Consider the following 23,428-nt stretch of genomic DNA (forward strand, 5'->3'; position numbering starts at 1 on the left):
CCAGCTCTGTGTTTAAATTGTGTTAATTCTCTCAACCAATTTCATGAGGTGCATCCTGGGATATTTAAATTTTTTCCTAAACTATCCACTCCAAATGACCCATTCTGATTTTAGTTATTGTAAAATGTACACATAGGCACAGTTTATAGTTGTCTACAAAACTAATTTCAAGTAACAACCTAGAGCTGAACATGCTCAACTGTGGAGATGATTGTGAGAAACACCGCAGCATTATAACCCCCATTCACCATCATGAGTAGTAGTGGAGTCATTCGGGTAGTGGAGTCATGGAGTCATTCGGGTTCCTGGGCACCACCATCTCTCAGGATCTGAAGTGAGACAATCATATTGGCTAAATCCGAAATCACCCCCTATACCCTCAAATAGGGTATTATTTTAGGGAACAGCCATTTGTAGTGGTGTCCGAAACTATAGCGGACGTTATCGAATGCACTCATTCTATCCCACATTGCGCCACAATAACGAGTGTGTGTATAGCCGATGTACACTCAACGGCTGTCCAAATTCACTCACTCGTTTTTTTATTCACTCCTTCAAATGAACTGTATTAGTGGACTAACGTTGAGGATTTAGGGGGCGATTTCGGATTCAGCCATTGACTCCATTGTGAAAAGGCCCAGCAGAGGTTGTACCAGCCACGGGAGCTGCTGACACACTTCTTATCAGCACAGCCGTCATTGAGTCTGTTCTATGCACTTCTATAACTGTCTGGTTTGGTTCAGCTACCAAAATCAGACATACGGAGACTACAACAGACAGTCCGGACTGCTGAGGATTATTGGTGCCCCCCTCCAGGACCTGTACTCTTCCAGAGTGAGAAAGAGGGCAGGTAAAATCATCAGACTCCACTCCCCCTGAACAGTTTGAACTGTTGCCGTCTGGATGATGATTCAGATCACTGGGCACAGGAACAGCTTCTTCCCACAAGCCATTTCCCTCTTAAACAGTTAAATGCCTCCCATGGCAAAATGGCAAAGTGCCATACCCTGCTGCTTAGTGCAATATCTTTGTAAACTCAGTTGATATTTATTCATAATATTGTAATGTTCATAATCTTATTATGACTAAACCTGATTGTGTCTTTATACTTTTAGATTGTATTCTTATATTTTTTTATTACTATGTTTCTTCTTGGTGTATTTGTATGTGTGCACTGGAAGCTTCAGTACCAATAAAAATTCAGTGTGTGTGCAAGCACACTTGGCAATAAAGCTCTTTCTGATTCTGATATTGAGCACATCTTTTATTTTGAAAAATTACGTACCTCCGGGGGTTGTTGTTTTCTTTCGGCCGCGTGCTTCACACTGCTGCAGTCACACCGGTGATTCGGCGAATAAGATCATGCATTAGGGCAGAACTGGTGGAGTAATAAAGAGCATTTAAGAACAGGTGAGACAATATACACATTGTATCGGAATACATGTGCTAATGTTACTTACATTTATCTCGAGGAGTCACTTGTGGCTTTTGATCAAAAGTTTAGGACTGGAATGCGGTAATTAACGTTAGCCTGCTGATGATCCAACAGCTTCTGTAATCTCACATCAGCATTCACCAACACACAAAAATGAATTAAAACCATTTAAGTATGGATCTAAATGTGAACTGTTATACTATACCGACTAGTCTCATACTAGTTTGCAGCTCTAGCTTTGCACACCTAACGTTAACCAGAACTGATCACTAGACACTCCTGAAGCTTTAATTTACTGATTGTAACGTTAAATGAGTTTCAGGCAACGGCGATTAAAATATTATGTTTGTAATGTACGTTTTATGTATATTTATAAATATGTTTCATGACTACTGTTAGTAACGTTATATGTATTAAGTTGTAAACAAGTATCATTGTAGTATTCGTTGAACTGCCTTAATTATTATGTATGCTGTATTATGTTTTATTAATACAGTAATGATAATTGAGATTGATATATTATTTTATTTTATATTGAAGTAATGGTATATATATATATATATATATATATATATATATAATGTTTAGAGTGATGTAAATTATTTCAGATGGCATGAGAAAGTTGCTCCGCCCTCTGTAAACATCTAGGCTACGTGTTCATTTGAGATCTCTTCTCTTTCTTCTTCACTCTCACTTACAAGGTGTATCAATTCAGGATGATCATCACACTCCTGTAAGCAGTTCTCCAACCTTGAAACACTGAAGATCTGCATCAACAACAACTTTCAGCAATGGAGTCATTCCAAAATCATTTGACACCTTCGAGGAAGTCGTTGCTGTTTGCCTTCATCGCAGTGTGGCTTTTCGTTTCCATTTCCTCCGATGAAGATTACTACAAGTTGTTGGGTATCTCGAGAGAGGCCAGTACGCGTGAGATTCGGCAGGCTTTCAAAAAGCTTGCTCTCACAATGCATCCAGATAAAAACCCTGTGAGTAGCTTTATTATGGCATGCCAACCAGACTGTGTCCTCCTTTCTTGTGACACTCTGAGAACGCTGCTATTGTCTTTTTAGAATGATGAAACGGCCCACGACAATTTCCTGAAGATCAATCGTGCCTATGAGGTGTTGAAGGACGAGGACTTGAGGAAGAAATACGACAAGTATGGAGAGAAGGGCCTGCAAGATGAACAGCAAGGAGGAAGATATGAAAGCTGGAACTATTACAGATATGATTTTGGTAATTTAGTTCTCCACGTTATGTTCTATGTGGATGTTATTTCATAGTGTTACAATACAGAAGTAAATGTGTAGGAAGATACGCCGTACTTGTCTCTATATTGGAGAAAAACCACAAAGTTGTGTTTTTCAGGAATTTATGATGATGATCCAGAAATTACTACACTAGACAGAGGGGACTTTGGTAAGTGATCATCTTAAATCACGCTGATTATGCGGTTATATTGTATTTCTAGGCAAATGGAAAAAGCGTCTGTGTGCTGGACTGAATCTCTTGAAAAAATGTCCAGGTTATCCATATTTCACCCCAAAATCAAAACATAAATTTTTTTATTATATTTTTTAAAGAAAATTAAGAATTTCTGCAGTGTGACAATATTTCCATGACATTTCCCAGTTTTTCAAATTATGCATCCAGACATTTACTTTACATTTTCATTTGTGCAATTTTCATTATTGTGAATGGTGATTGTCATTAGTCTCTAGAGATCACTAATAATTTACCGTATTACAGATTTTTTTTTTAATTTCGCACAAATTAAATGCTGTTAAAATGTATATTTCACATTGTATTAATGAGTTTGAATTTTTTTATTACTTGAAGAATTGGAAAGGTATTGTTTAAAATAACAATCAAGAAAAGGCTAAACATAGACTATATTTTCTTTATACAAAATTTGTTTTTTATTTTGAATTTGGGGAGAGATATGACCAGATATGACAATTTCTTGTTAGGTTTTTCATCTCCCTCCATCTCTTTTCAGCTGATCTTGTGGTATTCAAATAGAGGCCTAACCTGTTTTTGCAAATGGCAGTGTTGTGACACCGGTTTTGTCTTTTTCCACAGATGCAGCTGTAAATTCTGGAGAGGTCTGGTTTGTGAATTTCTATTTCCCACGCTGCTCGCACTGTCACGAGCTTGCCCCCACGGTGCGTAACTTTATTTTCTCCTCTTAGTCACTTCCTCCTCAGAGCACACATTTCAGAATTGTTCTAGGCACTGTAGTTTATTTGACTGACAAGTGAACGCACTCCACAGTGGCGGGAGTTTGCTAAGGAAATGGACGGTGTGATTCGGATCGCTGCCGTGAACTGCGGTGATAATGGCATGTTGTGCCGTAGCAAAGGAATCAGCAGCTACCCAAGCCTCTATGTGTTCAGAACGGGAATGGTGAGGACATTCTGTCTCTATCAGTATGTAATACATAAGATGTGTATAATCTAAAATAAAAATGTAATCATGCCAACAGAATCCAGAGAAATACTATGGCGACAGAACAAAATCAAGCCTCACCAAATTTGCAATGCAGTTTGTGGAGAGCAAAGTGACGGAACTATGGCAAGGTCTTCCTTTTTTTAAAATCTATTATTATTATAAATGTATGTTAAAGGGATCATGACATGAAAAATCAAATTCACCCTGATCTTTTGACAAATAAGAGGTCTTTGTTCCATTAAAACATCCAATTTTATAGCGTAAAGCATCCTCCTCATTATAAACAAAGTATTTATTTAATCAACCTCCAAAAATGACTCGTTTGGATGTTGTGGAATTTGTGACGGCACATGGGGAAATATGTTTGCGTATGCCTGCCTCCAGAGCAAGACGTCGACGAATAGTTATACATCACCATAGGCCCCGCCCACTGGCATTCAGTCACTGACATTTGCCTACACTGGATGTGAGCGTTGTGTCAAAAGTAAATAGAACCCATTATAATCAATGACACAGGATACACTGCATCCAGTGGACAGATCTGACGTATCCACACGTTCGAGTCTGCCGAGGAGAAGGAACGTTTGCTTTGACGCGTCCTGTTTAAACAGCTGCTTTGTACAGACTTCAGAAGGATACCGGCTTCAGGAACAAGTGGATGTTTTCGTTTATGGCTTTATGGGTCGCGTCGGAAGATTATATGTTTGTTTCAGAGAATTTGACTGCAGATTGTTTTGAACACGAGGCACATTGTAATGGAGCGTTTGCAAAGAACAGGCAAATGAAGCAGTCAGCTGAATTGCATCTGACAGCAGCTACATCGCAAACCCTTTTCAAAACACTGACTCGCGTGTACAACTACATGAAATCCATTCTGAAATCTCAAACAGACTTTTAATCTCCCTGTAAACAAGATTTGATCAAGTGGTGTTCACCAGATGACGTATAGGTCATACAAGATTTAAGATTAATTCTTAAAATTAAAGTATGTATGTTTTGCAAAACCCCCCTTTCCATTAAACATTTTGTTGTCCCACTTTTAATGCAAGTAGAAAATAATTTTGATGTAAGTAAGTAAGCTCACTTAAGGACTTATTTAGTAAGATTTTACCAGAAAAGGTTTTATAATTTTTATCATGTTAAAGCTGCAGTCCGTAACTTTTTGGGGTTAAAAATTATCCAAAATAAATTTGAGCATGTACATAACCAGCCAGTGTTCAAAACTCTCTTCTTGCCTTAGCTGGATTCAAAACGGTAAGCTTGCAATAATGTTTTTAATTCCAGTGGTACTGGTGGATTTCCGCGGGAGATTCGAGCATGTCTTTGCGTCATTACGTCACATCTTCTGTACACATAAAGTGTGAGGATGTTTGAGGTGGAGATTTATAGCCTTTTCTCACAGCACTTGATATAATTAAACTTATTAATTTGATGGCGGATCCAGAAAGGTTCAAACGACGATCACCAGTGACAACAGATTCACCCTACGGACTGCAGCTTTAATGTTATAAATATTGTATAATATTAATTGCTTTATTTTTTCTGTTTGCTTGGTTTTATTTGAATTGTATATATGTAACTTTTGTATTTTTGTAAGTCAGTTTTTTGCCATGAAGATACCACAGATGCTTACGTGGCATTAAATAAAAAAATACTGATACTTACTCGAGTGTAATAGCGAGTGGGCGGTGATGTTAGCCAATCATAACAGTGACCGTTTACAAGCCTAAAGGCCCTTGCACACTGAGTCCCAAATTCGCATCATTCAGAGTCGAATCCCGATGGAAGGGTGACCTTTGACCCGATGTATGACGTAGGCATAGCTTAAGCTTAGGTGAGAATAGATGCCTCCTGTGAAAAACAAGTTTTAAATATGGATATTTTTCTTACAATAACCCATCGCTTCGCTTCAGAAGGCATTTGTTACCCACTGGAGTGGTATGGATTACTTTTATGATGGATGGATGAGCTTTTTGGAGCTTCAAAAACTTGCGCGCTATTAAATGCCATTACAAAGCTGAGAAGAGCCAGGATATTATTTAATATAATTCTGATTGTATTCGGCCGAAAGAAGAAAGGAGTAAATTATGGGATAATTGTAATTTTTGGGTGAACTTCTTTTGAAAACGGATCTTTCAAACAGGGTCAGAATGAGGGTTGAAAATAATAGTTTTCCCACTTTTATATATTTGTTTTTTTTATGTGCAAAGAACCTCATTGAACACATTAAAATAATTTAAAAAAATCCATTTCGTGACCCCTTTAATACTTTTCCTTTTTGTGCAATTTGGTGCGTTTAGATACCTTTTCACTCTGTATTTACTACTGTTTATCCTTAATTTCAAAAGAAAAAATAAGAAATTATACTGTGTATAAAGAAAATGTTTTCCTATTTTTGCCTTATGTGCAATTATTTTTATGAAAATGTAAGCATGTTTCCTCCCAATTCCTGTTACAGTAATGCAAAAAAACCTCTTATATTCATTCAAGTAATGTGAAATATATTGTTTTAAAGTATTTATATGAAGAGTTAACATAACATTAAGTTTATATAGTCTTTTATGTTGTACTGCCTGTACTGATTTATGCTGAACATTTTATGTAAAATGGATTTTTTGATTTTCAGGGAACATTTCCAATGAGATTGATCGGGCATTTGCTGAAAGAATCGGCTGGTTGATAAGTTTCTGTGCAGACACTGGGGGTGAGACAGCTACTAAACCTTAAGGGTACAATTTTATGCTAGAAATACTGATATTTTCTTAAAATCTCACTAAAATGACACTTTTTCTTTTCATAGATTGTCTGGAACCTCAGACAAGACGGAAGCTAGCTGGAATGTTGGTAAGCGTTGAGCTGATCATGTTTAACCAGATTCAATTCAAGTATCACATATTGTAAACAAACCGTTTAATAAAGTATGTTATTGTCTCGTGAGCACGAATGAACATGTTTCTCTCTGCAGGACGGTCTGGTCAATGTCGGATGGATGGATTGCTCCAAACAGGCAGATTTGTGTGAGAGCTTTGAGATCACCACTAGCACAACGGCCCTCTTTCCCCCTGGCAGTTCCCTTGCTCAGAAAGGCAGCGTATTGGTAGGGAACTTCTTTCTAAGGGGGTGTTTACATGACACTTTTCAACTAAAAACAGAAAAAAATGTATGCTTTTTGGCCATTCATTAATACGACAACAGTTTTGGGGATCTGAAAATGAAAACGGGTTCCAAAGTGCACGTTTTTTTAAAACAACACCACCATTATTGTCTCAGTGTAAACTACAAAAACGCAAATTTGTGAAAATGGTCACGTCATGCGCGCATGTGTATTACGTGTTCAGTGAGGTTTATTAACGCTTCTCCAGCAAAGTGTAGATTTACTGTTTGTATTCACCGCTCTGTAGAAGAATGCATCTGTGCGCAGGCGTGTAGTGTTTCTTTACAAAGTGACATCGCCAACTACTGACCTGGCATGCATAATACAGCGTTTTTAGTCATTTTTGTGGATCCGTGTGAACCGATATCATTTTGACAACGTTGTCATCTGTACGGTAAACTTTTCTAACATTTCTGTTTTTACTGCATTGTTGTTGTGGAAACATACCCTAAATATTGCATTCTGTCCAGTTGTAGTAGTTCTTAATTGAGCCAATCTGATGGGCTGGTTTTCATTTTTATTTTTATTAACTTTGCAGTTTATCCAGAGTTTGGATACTAGAGATATATATGCACAAGTGTTGCAGCATCTGCCTGACCTGGAGATTCTTACAAAGAGCAGCTTCGAGGTAAGAGTGCAAGTGACTTTTAATGAAGATCGTAAGAACAAGGAAAAGCTGTAGAAAAAGAGTTTGTTTGCACTGAACTGAACGTAGTCCTGTACCGCACCCTGAACTACCTGCAGTATCACTGTTTACACAGTAACTGACGCGCTGGATGAAATATGATTGCGTGGCATAATGATGTGCATCTTTTTGGAAATATCATGAAAGATACCCTACTAATGATCAGGGGGTTTTTTTTTCTGATTTTGTCATTTCAGCATAAATTGGCTCATCATCGATGGCTCATCAGTTTCTCCTTTGGACACAACAATTTGGCAACACATGAGTATAAAAAACTAAAAGCTCTTCTTAAGGACTCTAACATACAGGTTCTTGATTTCTTTTTTTCTTGACATTCCTGATTTTATTTAGAGTTAACTTAAATTAAAATATTTCTTCTGCTCATGTTGTTCCAAACCCGTATGACTGACTTGTGTCCATGAAACACAAAAATAGTAATTTTGAAGAGTGGTCATGCTGCTTGTTACCATATCAAGCTGCAAAAAGCACCATAAAAGTCGTTTGTATGACTTGTGCGCAATATAATCTTAGTGTTTTGAAGCTAAGATTCAGTCTGTTTCTCACATGAAGCTGTCGTATGGACTACTGTATAGTACTTTCATGGTGCTTTCACCTATTTTTTGAGGCAGAAAATCGTACAGGTTTAGAACAACATGAGTATATGGTGACAGAACATTTGCTGTTTTTACTGTTGTTTTATGCAGTACATAGGTCATATGAGTTCTGGTATATGGTGCTGTTGTGTTGGATTCATTGCATTCATCTGTTTGCACAGGTGGGGAAGGTGGACTGCGTCTCAGATTTAGAGCTGTGTGCTTCTCTGTATATACAGAAGCCCTGTGTGGCTGTTTTTAAAGGGGTTGGAATTCATGATTTTGAGATTTACCATGGTGAGTTTTAGTAAGACTTAATATTCTGGTTCTAAATAATAAAAAAAGTGTTTTTTAGCCCTCTGATGCATTAATTATTCAAGTAAATATTGGGTTACACTTTATTTTAAGGTGACATACTGTAGTTACATTGCACTTACTAAAAAAAGTACTAAGTAATGTTACTTAACTACATGTACTTACCATAGAGTTACCTTTAGGGTTTAGTTACTTGTCATTATGCATCATTTTCTGTTATTACTATAGTAAGTACAGTACATGTAGTAACGTGTAACTATGTCACCTTAAAATAAAGTGTTACCAAATATTTCAATGCTTGCTTATACATTAAAACAAAAATATTACACACACACACAGTTTTCTGTTTTCTACATTAATATATATTTTAAAATGTATTTTTTTCCGGTGATGCAACGCTGAATTTTCAGCTTCATTACTCCAGTCTTCAGTGTCACACGATCCTTCAGAAATCATTCTACTATGATGATTTGCTGCTTAAGAAATATTTATCATCAGTGTTGAAAACCGATGTGATTCTTAATATTTTTGTGGAAACAGTGATAATTTTTTTTAGGATTCTTTGATGAATAGAAAGTTCAAAAGAGCAGCATTTATTTGAGATATAATTTTTTTGTAACATACATTTTCTTTACTGTCAGTTTTGATCATTGCTGAATAAAAGTATTAATTTCTTTTAAAAAAATCTAACCCCCAAATGTAAACAGTAATGTAGTTGGTAAAGGTCATGTGGTTTGGATGTAACTACGGTACACTCCCCGAATGGCTAAAAATGTCTTTTAAATATTTCCTGTATCAGAGGGTTAAAAGACATTAAAACCTTTAAACATTCATCCAAATTGGTAAAATTTAGTTTGGTATTGGTCTAAAATGTTTGTGATTTGTACTTTGTGTTAAATCTCCAGGTAAGGATGCCCTTTACAACGTTGTGGCCTTTGCAAAAGAGAGTGTGAATGCCCACGTCACCACCCTCAGGCCTGAGAACTTCCCCAGCCACGAGAAGGAGCCCTGGCTGGTTGATTTCTTCGCTCCTGTGAGTTATTACATCTAAACCTCTGCTGAAGCCTCCATTTGAACACTAATGATTATCTGCCAAGCACATACTTACATTACCATGGTAACTTCCATGCTACATCAAACTCAGTAGGGTGAGAAATGATTAGCGGAGGCAAGCACAGTGAACATTACTGACACAGTGTGAAATTCACACATTAAAAGCATCATTTGGATTTGTGTTTGAAATGTAGATTCTTTATTATGCGTAATTATTCTGTCCTACAGTGGTGTCCGCCATGTCGAGCTCTTCTCCCCGAGTTGAGAAAAGCCTCCATCCAGCTCTTTGGACAGATGAAGTTTGGGACTCTAGACTGTACCGTGCACGAGGGGCTCTGCAACACGGTACTGAGATACTCGCCTTCGCTCAAACGTTGCAGAATTTGACAGTTGATTGGGCATGATGGCTTAATATGTGCTCAGTATTTCTAGCATAATAATGTGGTTTCCTGCAGAGCATGTACTTATTAGGGATTGAGATTCTCATTGGCTTCCTGTCTTACTTAACAGATCTGGTTATAGAATCATCGTAAAACCTTCTGAATCTTTGCCACAGGAAACCACAGCATTTGACTTGTTACTTTCTCTTCATATTGCTTAAAAGTGAAGTGTGTCATTTCTGTACCACTAACAGCTAAATCGCAAAACATTTTATAATAATGAATAATGTTTCTTATACGGTAAAGTTGCAAAATTGCTAAAATATTTAACAACTTATAATAATTTTATATTATTATTGTTATTTTTATTGATTATATTAGTAATTATTAATATATTATAATCAATTATAATTAGTAATAATAACTTATTTACATTTTATTATAATTGTTGTACTTATTATATTTTTTGAACCAGTTTCAAACACTCCCTATCTTCGCATTGCATTGCCTTTGACTTTATTTATATTTCATTTATGATTATTTTAGACCTTTTCATTGTATATAAATATGCTTATTTTACCTGAGTATGAAGGTTCGGGTGACAGCCGGTTCTCATCTCTTGCATCTTTCCCTTCTTCAGTACAACATTCATGCATATCCAACAACTGTAATCTTCAACAAGTCCAGCATTCATGAGTATGAGGGCCATCACTCTGCAGACGGCATCCTGGAGTTCATAGAGGTGAGAAAGAGCTGAGGCACAGATTACGGTTACACTTCATACTCTCAGTCATAATTCATACATGCATCTGTTTAGATGAAATAGATTGTATCTATTGCAGGACCTTGTGAACCCTGCTGTGGTGACTTTGACCCCAGAGTCATTCCAAGAGCTGGTGAAGAGACGCAAGTCCTCAGAGACATGGATGGTGGATTTCTACGCGCCGTGGTGTGGCCCTTGCCAGGCCCTGCTGCCTGAGTGGAGGAGAATGGCACGGGTATCTGCCCTCATATATAACACTGGCAGTTACACTTTTTGGTTGTATATGATCTCGATGTGAAAGCCCTTTAAAGCACCTGTCCACAAATGTTTGATTTAATCGTGATTTGTGATAACCACAATCATTGTGCACTTGCCATTTTATTTTTGACATTTTCACAGAATTTCATGCAAATACTTAAAATGCCATGAAATAAATTAAGGATTCTGAGTGCACTTTCACTCATTTGTGTAACTATCTGTGTAAAGGACACAGAGATTTTGTCCAAAAGGTAATTACAAAAAAACTAAAAGGTCTTCCTTCATCTTAAGTTTAAAAGCACAGTCTTAAAATATATCCTGAATATTCATATGACGTCTAGTGTACTATTATTAACTATACTATTATACTTATTAATGGTCATGTTTTAATTGGCATTTATTATTATATTGTAATACTGAAAACCAAAGTGACATTTCAGAGAAAAAAAGATCAAATAAAAACTTAATATAACCTAACTGCATAAGTATGCACACCCCTGAATACATTATTTATTATATTTGAAGCACCCCTTGATTTTATTACAGCACTCCATCTGTTTGAAAAAAATCTGAAGTCAAATTGGCTTAAAATATTTTTTTCTTTATTATTTAATTTTAAGATATTTTATATTAATATTTAGATTGAGAATTTATATTTAATTGTATATAATATTTGAAATATTACTCATATAATTTTAACCTGTGCAGTATTTGTTTTGCAAAGCCTCAAAGGTAGTCATTTGAAATATTTCCAAGTTCCGTGTAACTTTTTCTTAAGGTGTATCCATTTTAAGCTTACACTTTATGTGAATAAAAAAAATACAATTTATTGCGGTCATTTGACAAGTAATTGCTTGCAAAAATGTCATGATCATAACTACCCTATTGCTGTGCCTGTTCTAGATGCTGAGAGGGATTGTAAACGTGGGAACAGTCGACTGCCAGAGAGACCACTCGTTCTGCCAGAGCGAGAGTGTTCGAGGTTACCCAGAGATCCGCCTGTTCCCTCAGAACAGCAACCGCAGAGACCAGTACCAGTGAGTGTACTTTACATTCCCTACCTCATATACAATTACACCTCAGTTCAACAAGTTCTGTGTTTCTCTCCCATTGTTAACAGGAGCTACAACGGATGGCACCGGGATGCCTTTTCACTCAAGTCTTGGGCTTTGAGGTGAGCCTGATTAATTCTCACAAAATATCCATAAATTCACCCGCGTTTTAATCAGCTTATCCTATTTGATTAATAGTTCCCGGTAAGCATGCGAGAGACTTGATTAAATTAATTTCAGTACAACTTTAGCTTGTAGCTTTTATAACAACATGATATGATAAGCCAATTTCTTTAATTAGCTTAGCTGTTATACACAGTGCAACATGCTAACGTAAAACTCTACTGAATTAAAGTTGCTGCCTAACTACAGAGTTACAAACCAGTCACTTTTGGTTCCATCTGTTAGGATGCTGTCTATGTAGGCAGAGCTATATTACATAACCTCAAACCCATGGTGTCTTCTCTCTGTAGCTCGCTGCCTCGTGCCTCAGTGGATCTGTCCCCTGAGGACTTTAAGAGAAAGGTTTTGGGAGGGAAGGATCACTGGGTGTTGGATTTCTACGCCCCGTGGTGTGGCCCATGCCAGCAGTTTGCCCCTGAGTTTGAAGTTCTTGCCAGGGTAAGACTAATTTGTGAAGACCTCTGATATAGAACGTCATTTACCCTCCTCGTAAAGTGAGAATCATATTTAAAATATTATGCTTTCCTTTTCACAATTAAACTCTAAAAACTTAACATACAAACTGTAACTTCATACTTGTGTTTTAAAGAAAGATTAAAGTTCGACAAAGTTTATATACACACACACACATTTATACACTCACCGGCCACTTTATTAGGTACCCCATGCTAGTAACGGGTTGGACCCCCTTTTGCCTTCAGAACTGCCTCAATTCTTCGTGGCATAGATTCAACAAGGTGCTGGAAGCATTCCTCAGGGAGTGACATGATGGCATCACACAGTTGCCGCAGATTTGTCGGCTGCACATCCATGATGCGAATCTCCCGTTCCACCACATCCCAAAGATGCTCTGTTGGGTTGAGATCTGGTGACTGTGGAGGCCATTTTAGTACAGTGAACTCATTGTCATGTTCAAGAAACCAATTTGAAATGATTAGAGCTTTGTGACATGGTGGAAGTAGCCATCAGAGGATGGGTACATGGTGGCCATAAAGGGATGGACATGGTCAGAAACAATGCTCAGGTAGGCCGTGGCATTTAAACGATGCCCAATTGGCACTAAGGGGCCTAAAGTGTGCCAGGAAAACATCCCCCACACCATTACACCACCACCACCAGCCTGCACAGTGGTAACAAGGCATGATGGTTCCATGTTCTCATTCTGTTTACGCCAAATTCTGACTCTAACATCTGAATGTCTCAACAGAAATCGAGACTCATCAGACCAGGCAACATTTTTCCAGTCTTCAACTGTTCAATTTTGGTGAGCTCTTGCAAATTGTAGCCTCTTTTTCCTATTTGTAGTGGAGATGAGTGGTACCCGGTGGAGTCTTCTGCTGTTGTAGCCCATCCGCCTCAAGGTTGTACGTGTTGTGGCTTCACAAATGCTTTGCTGCATACCTCGGTTGTAACGAGTGGTTATTTCAGTCACTGTTGCCCTTCTATCAGCTCGAACCAGTCTGGCCATTCTCCTCTGACCTCTGGCATCAACAAGGCATTTCCGCCCACAGAACTGCCGCTCACTGGATGTTTTTTCTTTTTCGGACCATTCTCTGTAAACCCTAGAGATGGTTGTGCGTGAAAATCCCAGTAGATTAGCAGTTTCTGAAATACTCAGACCAGTCCTTCTGGCACCAACAATCATGCCACGTTCAAAGTCACTCAAATCAACTTTCTTCCCCATACTGATGCTCGGTTTGAACTGCAGGAGATTGTCTTGACCATGTCTACATGCCTAAATGCACTGAGTTGCCGCCATGTGATTGGCTGCTTAGAAATTAAGTGTTAACGAGCAGTTGGACAGGTGTACCTAATAAAGTGGCCGGTGAGTGTATATATATAATATATATATAGACACATTTTATTTCTCCATTTTTAATTTGAAACTGTCATTTGCAGCGTTTCATGTGATTGAAGTACATGTCTTGTACCCTTGTCTTTGATTTGAGGCAAAAAGTATTTGAAAAATGGACAAAGTTTGTAATATTGTAATTCACCACATTGCACTTGCTTATTTTGTAGTCTGTGTAATCTCAAGATTGTGTTTGGGTCGTTCTCAGATCATGCTGTAGAACGTGATCATCAGGTTTTGTTCATGTCAGCTGCAGTCATTAAAGCAAAAGGCCGATTCAGTTTAGACTTTTCACTCAAATTGAAAATTGAAAATGCAGTAAAATGTGCAATTGTAATTAAAAAAATGCAGCACTGGCTCTTGACTAGCTTCAATCAGTGCAGGTGCTCTGATCGTGAATAATTCAAAGCATCAGTCATCTATTCCTCCCGTCTGCAGATGATGAAGGGAACCGTGCGAGCTGGTAAAGTGGACTGCCAGGCACACTACCAGACCTGCCAGAGCGCTGGGATCAAGGCTTACCCCACTGTCCGATTCTACCCCCACATAGGCACCACACGGGTACGGCACAAGCGCTGGCCATCGTATTGTTCCAGGTGCTCTCTGGGTCATTTCTGTACCTACTCAAACCTCTCTATCTTTGTGTCCCAAACTCTTGTAGCGAGATCATGGAGGAGAGCATATTAACAGCAAAGATGCCACCGTCATCGCAGACGTTCTCCGACAGAGACTCCAGCAACTAGCGTTACAGGGAAAGTCCTCCAAACTTAAAGTAAGATACTCGCTGCCTATTGGCTCTCACTACTTTTGGTTTAGGAATAATTTTGCTACGATCCGAACTGAATAATTTGACATGGAAGAACACAAAACGCAAGGTTAAAATGAAACTGTTGAATTAAAATGAATCTCCTCATGTTGAATCTGAACAATTGTACGGAAGAGGATTAGGGCCAAGCAATAATAAAAAAATAAAACCATCTCGAGATTAAAGTCATTATATAATGCGAAATTAAACTCGTTAAATTTCGAGAAAAAAGTCTAAATACAATCTTGAGAATAAACTCATTAAATTTTGAGAATAAAGTCGTTGTGTTTCGAGAAAAAAAACTCTTTAAATTTCGAGAATAAAGTCGTGTTTCGAGAAACTGTCTCCATGGTTACTTTGTAAAAACCTTTGCATTGCTGCCACACTACCATTTTCTGTCCCCATGTCCGCGCGGAGCTCTCGGGACACCCTCCTATGCCAGTAACTGTTTTTATGAAGTAGCTAACTGGCTATTACTTTAGGATCGTTATTGGTTGTGTACGCCTCCATCCACAGAATGTAACGACTATAACCATCTATACAGCCATTAATGGCAATGCCGTACATACGGTTTTAATTTATCATAGCTGTCCATATGCCAGAGTGCCAGCGCTGTTCGTTGTTCATGCAGCAGTTGTTCAAGTGGCGGCTCAAACGTCTTTTATCAGTAAAGTTCTGCACGGGCAAATTCAGTGACACTTTTAATGTAAACTTTTTTTCTCGAAACACAACGACTTTATTCTCGAAATTTAATGAGTTTATTCTCAAGATTGTATTTCGACTTTTTTCTCGAAATTTAACGAGTTTAATTTCGCATTATAATGACTTTAATCTCGAGATGGTTTTATTTTTTTATTATTGCTTGGCCCTAATCCTCTTCCGTACAATTGTGCTGTGACAATCCAGTTCATGATTATTATTCAAAATACGGCTGCTGAATTATAGCAAATCCTAATCACGATTATTTTGGTAAGTATTGAGACCACAATGAACATGATTACTCATTGATTAAAAAATATTTTTAAAGAAATTTAAACTGGATTTCCTTGAACTTCAGAGAAGCAAGCCCTTTTGGGCAGGAAGTTAAGTGATTAAAAGCCCAATGTCCAATGAATAAGCAGATTATTCCCAACACAAATGTAGCTTTATCTTGATTATCCTGTTTTCATAATCATTGAAAGCCAGAATCATATTTCAAAAGAACGTACAATTAATCTTTTTAAAAAAGTCACCGTTTTTATTCATAGCATCTTTTTCATTTCCTTCCCTACAGGATGAACTATAGGACACATCTTGCGATCCACAGAAGCTGTTGTATGTGGCATGGTGAGAGTGATGGAAGAAAACGCACACTCATGAACTCACTTTGATGAGCGCAAGAGATTTGTTTGAGTTTTTTGACTGCCAAATGGACTGTAGAAAGGAGCGGCCTCACCTCGACGGCTTCAGAGAAGGGTTTGAGGAGGGAATCAGAATTCGAAATGCACCTCTAAATGTGTTACTGATTCAATGAGAGGTCACCGCAGTGCAATTATTTATGATCCTCTGTAATCTATGAATGTACTGTCAAAAAGTGTCTTCATTTCCTTACAGAGACTGTATTTATGTCTGTAACAATAGATGTATTTTCTCACAGCTGCTCCGTTTTCGATTGGATTTCTGTGATTAAACGGTCTGGTAAAATGTAAAGAATTTTAAGAGAGTTGTATTTTACTTGGTATTTCTGAACAATTTTAGAAGACTTATTTTAATGTGCTTCTAGAACTATCATGGAGTTTGTTGTTAAACCAAATTATTGTAGAAAGCATAGCACTACACTGGCGATAGATATGTTCTGTGTTATTTGTTCTTTTAACCATTTTAGTTTCTAGCAGCTATATTTGTTTGAAGAGACTCTTTGTAGAATACACCTCCCCCCTGTTTTTTTTTTTTACTTTGTTTACTGATATTTCTGTAATGAAGGTGTGAATGTTCTCCAGGTGGCCACTAGGAGGCAGTGATTTAACATCAAGTTCTCAAAGGCCTTTTAAATTGAATGTTTGCATTTATTCCGAGGGATATTCACTATTGTTTTGTAGAAACAACAGCTTATTAAACATGACACAATGCCCTGTTTATGTTAAATAGTTCTTTCTGATATTCTGTTACTGGCTGTTTTGACTGAGTTACAATGTTGTTTTTCAATATATGGGGTTTAATTAAACAAATTCATTTGGTATAGCACATATTAACTATATTCTATTCTATTCAATTCTAATATTTGCTGAGAAATGGTTAAATATTGTCCCAAATTTCTAAAGATTACCAGTAATGTAATGTTTTTATAACCATTGTTTTAATTCCCAACTCTTTGAATTATACAGGCTTTATCCCCCTTCTATTTGCACATATTCCATTCAGATTTATGTAAATGGTTTATTAAGATATGAATGAGCACCAGGTTCAAGGTTTGGCTGGTTAGCATGGTCTGCTGGTACATGTTGCATCTACAGCATAATGGGGCCAAAAATCAGCCAAAAAAGTTTTTTCATGGTTTAACTTTATTTTAATAATCCACTTTAGACATTCTACTAACTAGAAGTAACCAACTACATGTCAACATTAGAGTATTAGTAGAGACTGTCTGTTGGGGAGCATCAAAATAAAGTGTTGGCAGATATTAAGCAGACAGTCTACTAATACTCTAATGACTGATGATAGTTGATGTAGTTACAAGGTTATTTATAGTTAGTAGAATGTTTAAAGTGGACATTGGCAGCCATTCAAAAGTACCCATGTAATCTGATGAAAAAATATTCAGCAAAAAACAGAGAAGTTGCAAATAATGAATTGTATTATAGTAGATGTTTTGCCAGTGCCTGATTATTTTGGGACTGAGGACTTTCTTTTTTCCCTGTCTGCTAGCTTTGCTATTAGCTCACGGTAGTTGCTAGTCTATGATGTCTGTGTAGTCATGATGGCTCTGCCTGAACAAGAGCAAAGATGGCATCAAGCAGGTCATGCGCTGTACAAGGAATGGGAATGCTAAGGGTTATTTCTGTCCAGGTATTATAGACCTTGAAAACGGCACCTCTCTATTTGTTCTTCCATCTCTACAGGGACATGTGCGACCGTGTCGCCGCCTCCGGTCTAAGTTCATCCGAACTTCCTCCATTTTAGCAAGGGAGAAGAGAAGACTTGTGCAAAGGGCTTGGCGGCAGATGTTCGGATGAAATGTCCAGGGGCTGTGGCAACACATCAAACTCTTTTCTTCCCCTTGTCAGTGAGGAGCTCCCATCACTGTGCGCAGTGTGTGTCCTGGCCTCGCGCATGCGGGCGCTGGAAGAAAATCCGTCAGCTGCGTGACCCCACCGTACCCCCCTAACCGACGGGTCCCATCCAGCGCTTATGAAATCATGGGTAACACGCAGGGTTGGGAGAAGCCCATAAAAAAGCAGCACACCCCAAATTAAAGCAAGGTTCAGTAATAATTGTTCGAGGTCATTTTGACCATTAGAGAACATTGGAAAGGAATCATGGGAAGCGTGTGAACGTCCTGCCCAGGTGAGGCAGTGTTCCCAGAGCTGCGGTTGCCCTGGTGATTCCCGGGAAACTGGGCGACCCTGCGGGATCGCTACGTGTTTATTTTCTTTCATTCTGAGGTGGAAAAATCCCACCTGGGGCCGCTGGACAGGCTCTCTCAGCTGGCAGCGCTTTTCCCAGTTCTGGCGTCAGCGCGTTGTAGCACCTTGTAACCACAATGTGGTTTTTAACGAGAGGAACACTAGAGTTCACGGAAAACACACACTATATGCTTTTAAAAACCAACGTCATTTTGGACAATCATAAAAATGTGTTGTGAAATTTATAACCTGATTATAATTTAATACTTTTTTTTAATTAAAATATCACACCCAAATAATACTTCTTTTCTTTTTTTTAAAAATTGACTTTCAGTTCATGTAGTCTTTTATTTTGCTGCAGTTCACGTTCGCACACATCGAGGTTACGGCTTTATGAAGCCCAAGTGGCAAGTGTAATGATTTTTCTCCATCAGGTGCACAACTCAACTAAAACGACTATAAAGCTCCCTGATGACTATAAATTCAGATGCAGATACTGACAAGGGGAAAGTCTTGTAGATGTTGATGACTTGATTTACATTCATACGTATTTTTATTCATTTATTGCATCTATTAAGTTACAGTATTCCGAAAATTCACACAGACAAGGACATGAATCCACCTCTTTTATGGTAAATATGCTTGAATTAAAAGTCATTTTAATATTTTAGTGATATTTGAAAGTAAAATTGTCTAGGGGGTGTAACTTCACAAAGATTTTAAACAGATTTTTTCACAGATTAAAAAAAAATACTCAAAAACTTTGACAGTAGTTTGACCTTATTTCCTAAAACGATTTTAAATATTTTAAATTTGACGTATTATTATTATAAAAAAAAAAAGAGATTTAGTTCAGGTTTTCATAATATATTCATAATGTTTATGGAAATATTTTTTACCTTAAAATGCTTTGTAGTTAAGATGTGAAGAAATATTTATTCAAAGTGTAAGGAAAATATTTTATCATTAATATTTAATACATTACTTGACTGTTTAACTATATGGTGCATGTGTTTTAAACTACATTTTTAAAATATCTTTGACATTCTTATTTGTCACTGATCCACAAGCTAAAATTGTATAAAACATTTTAAAAGCTGAATGATCCGCTTTGGGAAATAAACAAGAACTCTATAAGGCCTGGTTTCACAGCAGGGCTTAGATTAAGCCAGGGGTCGGCTTTAGTTAAATTCGGACATTTAAGTATAGCTTTTTTAAACGTGCCTTAGAAAAAAAAAGATTACAATTGTAATCTTGTGACAATTGTATTTGCATCTTGACAATTACAATTGCATCTTGTGACAAAACAATAGAATATAAGACAGTTCAAACATGCATTTTAGCCTGGGACTAGGCTTAAATCTTGTCTGTGAAACCGGGTATACACCTAATATATACCAGGTATACCCAATAATTGTGTGTGTGTGTCTTCTGTTTGATGTGAAGTCTTTGGTGCTAATGATAAGGTAAATAAAATGCCCAACATGTAAAGCAACTATTTGTCCAGACAATGTAAACGTGATAATTGGGGCTTTGTGAACAGCTCTACAGTACGTCTGATTGGCTTTACAGAACATCCAAAAACAGCATGCGGCTGCTTATCATTGCAAAGATCTTATCATAACGGATTCGTCTGTAAGCGTATGCAGTCCTCAAAACCTCACGGCAGGTTGTATTTGAGCAATTAGCATTGACTTTTCCCTTGAGAGGAAGAAAGCATCTTTTCAAGTAATTAATCAATTAGTACACAAAGTTCGCAAGACAAAGCATAATAGCTCTGAAGAATGGAATTGTGGAAGTTTTGGAGAATGTGGTGCTCCGAGGGAATCTAGTGTCAAGAGAATCACTGCTGCAGGAACCATGACAAAGTCCTTTCGACATGGGAGTTAGACCCCTTTACTAGAGGATGGTTATCAGTGAATAATGATTTGAATTCCAGTCTGCTTTACACACAAAGTCAGTAATTACTCACCCTCATGTTGTTCCAACCCCGTAAGACTTTCGTTCATCTTTGGAACACAAATTAAGATATGTTTGATTAAATCTGAGAGCTGTCTCACTCCTCCATAGGCTTCTATTGTAATCGATATCTGCCGGCCCAGAAATTTAGTAAAAACATCGGTAAAATAGTCCAAGTGACTACAGTGGCTCAATCTTAAGTTTATCAAGAGACGAGAATCTTAATTTGTGTTCCGAAGATGAACGAAAGTCTTACGGGGTTGGAACAACATGAGGGTGAGTAATTACTGACAGAATTTTCATTTTTGGGTGAACTAACCCTTTAAGGCTCACAAGGCTTTAAATATATATATAAAGCCTATTACATATTTAAATACATACATAAATACACATACATATATGTTTATATATAATTTCTTATTTCTTATATTAGTTTTTATTAATATATTATATATACAGTATATATTTATGAATATATTAATCAAATTAATAAAAAATAATACAATAAGACATTATATATATATATATATATATATATATATATATATATATATATATATATATATATATATATATATATATATAGGCCTACAGTTATTATATTTTATAAAATTGTATAATTATTTATTTTATTTACTTATCTTCATGCTGTTCCAAACCTGATGACTTTTTTCTTCTATACCACAAAATCATACATTTTGAGTAGTAGTTTTGGTGCATTTGTGTCCACCGTAAAGCTCGAAATTCTCCATTCATTGCATTTGTATGAAAATTATGCGACTGGCGCAAAATTTCTCCTTTTGTTTTCACGGAAGCAATAAAGTCCAAGAGGTTTGGAACAACACAAAGGTGAGTAAATAATACCAAAAATGTTAATCTGTGTGTGTGAACTAACCGTTTAAGACTAACTAGCAGTCTGTCCGCACACCAGATAGGTGCTGTTCACGTTTTGACATTCTCCTGTAAGTGCCCACACGGGGCTCAGGAAGCCTCCACTTGTCTTTGGCCTCATTAAAGGGCAGAGTTGTTTTTCTATGGCAGAGGGCAAAGAAAAGAAGCCATAAATGTGAGCTGTACAGATGTTTTAACGTTCTGCAACAGTGAGGCAGACTAAATCAGACATCTGCAATGCATTTGAGCTGGATCTCTAGCCTTCAGACAACCCTTCATCATCCACCGCTTTGCACCTGTGAAGGAGACTCACGCATATATACACAGACCTGTGTGGGTGCATAATATAAATGATAACATACAGTAAGTGTTACTGATTCTGTGTCACGGATTTCGTTTGATGCTTAATTGGAAACAACAGGCTTGATTTCAACAAAATAGTGCAGCGCTGCTCTGCATTGCGTAATAGGCCTATTCATGTTCCCGAAAGAAGGGTGATCAGAACGAGGCCGATCACACAGCTGAGCTCCAGGCACATATGAAAGTGCTTTGAGTCAGTTATCTATACGGCCACATGGAATAAGAACTCCAAAGAAAGTTCCACACATTTCCAAAGATTTGGAATTCCTGGCAGATTCCTGCACATACCCATATCTTTGTGTGTTTGTTTATTAAAGAGTCTGGCTAATTTTATCATGCTTTAAGCTATACCAAATAGAGTGTAGTCCTCTCAGCTATGTATACATTTACCATATTTAAATATATCCCATGATGACATGGCTTGACAAGCCCAGTTTTCTTTCCCATGATATAATTACCATTCATCTGCAGGTGGCCATCTGATAAATCTACAATAATATAACAAAATATTTGCAATTATTTAATAATTATGAATATTATATGCTTTTTACCTCGGTGAAGTTCAAGCCTCGACTAGCAGGGAATAATTGACCCATGCTAACCAGAGTGTGGTGTTGATGTATTTCCTATTGAAAAAAAGAAGTCTGAATGAGACATATCGTTTAAAAAAAATAGCTAATAGCCACTAGCTTTGAGTTCATGTAGCCTAGATAGATAGACAGATAGACAGATATAGAAAGACAGACAGACAGACAGACAGACAGACAGACAGACAGACAGACAGACAGACAGACAGACAGACAGACAGACAGACAGACAGACAGACAGACAGACAGACAGACAGACAGACAGACAGACAGACAGACAGACAGACAGACAGACAGACAGACAGACAGACAGACAGACAGACAGACAGACAGACAGACCGACCGACCGACCGACCGACCGACCGACCGACCGACAGACAGACAGACAGACAGACAGACAGACAGACAGACAGACAGACAGACAGACAGACAGACAGACAGACAGACAGATAGATAGATAGATAGATAGATAGATAGATAGATAGATAGATAGATAGATAGATAGATAGATAGATAGATAGATAGATAGATCTCAGCTTTTTAGCATCCTAGCTAACTTACATCCTATCTTTTAAATGAGGTAAAATTTCTCAATATCTAAAAGTATCTAAAAAAAAATCCCAAACGTACTAACTGTGTGATTAGGTTGTAAGTTCATAACAGAAAATAAAAGCAAATTACTATTAAAAACTTAACAAAACTTACCAAAGTCTGTGTTCTGTTGTTAAACTCACTCACAGCAGGTTAAATAATAGCAAAGAGGACCTGAACCTTCAGTGACAGCTGACGTTTTCTTTTGCCTGATTTTTAAAATGTTTTCAGAAATTTCTGGCAGTGTTGAACAAAAGTAGGAACATATGTGAAACCTTTTTTACATTTATAAAATTAACCTCTTCCTTCTGTCAGGGCACGAAAGTAATTTTTTATTTTTATTTTTATTTATCTATATGAAGTAGGCTACTGAGTGGTCTGAAGACAGATTAGATTCTAAGGATCCTCTCAAAGTAGAAATGTTAATATTTTCAAAACTACTTTGTGTCGTCAATT

At 37.2% G+C, this 23,428-nt stretch overlaps 1 protein-coding gene and 1 long non-coding RNA gene across 2 annotated transcripts; one reads left to right on the forward strand and one right to left on the reverse strand.

Annotated features, from left to right (window-relative positions):
- The first annotated feature begins 1,301 nt into the window (after nt 1-1,301).
- Nucleotides 1,302-16,589, forward strand: dnajc10 (DnaJ (Hsp40) homolog, subfamily C, member 10). The gene is made up of 23 exons (XM_056236897.1): nt 1,302-1,410; nt 2,137-2,424; nt 2,509-2,674; nt 2,807-2,857; nt 3,521-3,603; nt 3,713-3,844; nt 3,924-4,017; nt 6,516-6,593; nt 6,690-6,733; nt 6,855-6,986; nt 7,582-7,671; nt 7,926-8,036; nt 8,504-8,618; nt 9,542-9,669; nt 9,918-10,034; nt 10,710-10,811; nt 10,912-11,067; nt 11,994-12,127; nt 12,211-12,264; nt 12,616-12,763; nt 14,616-14,738; nt 14,839-14,949; nt 16,256-16,589. The coding sequence occupies exons 2-23, from the start codon at nt 2,227-2,229 to the stop codon at nt 16,265-16,267; spliced, it is 2,379 nt and encodes a 792-aa protein (XP_056092872.1). The 5' UTR covers nt 1,302-1,410; nt 2,137-2,226; the 3' UTR covers nt 16,268-16,589.
- LOC130072020 (uncharacterized) lies at nt 11,105-23,113 on the reverse strand. The gene is made up of 3 exons (XR_008804064.1): nt 23,087-23,113; nt 21,439-21,575; nt 11,105-11,146 (listed from the first exon to the last, which is right to left on the reverse strand). It is a non-coding gene; the product is annotated as an uncharacterized LOC130072020 (long non-coding RNA).
- Between the last annotated feature and the right edge of the window lie 315 nt (nt 23,114-23,428).

The sequence above is a fragment of the Rhinichthys klamathensis genome, unplaced genomic scaffold (genome assembly GCF_029890125.1).
Source record: "Rhinichthys klamathensis goyatoka isolate OS25496 unplaced genomic scaffold, OSU_Roscu_1.1 h1tg000471l_1, whole genome shotgun sequence".
Taxonomy (NCBI): domain Eukaryota; kingdom Metazoa; phylum Chordata; class Actinopteri; order Cypriniformes; family Leuciscidae; genus Rhinichthys; species Rhinichthys klamathensis.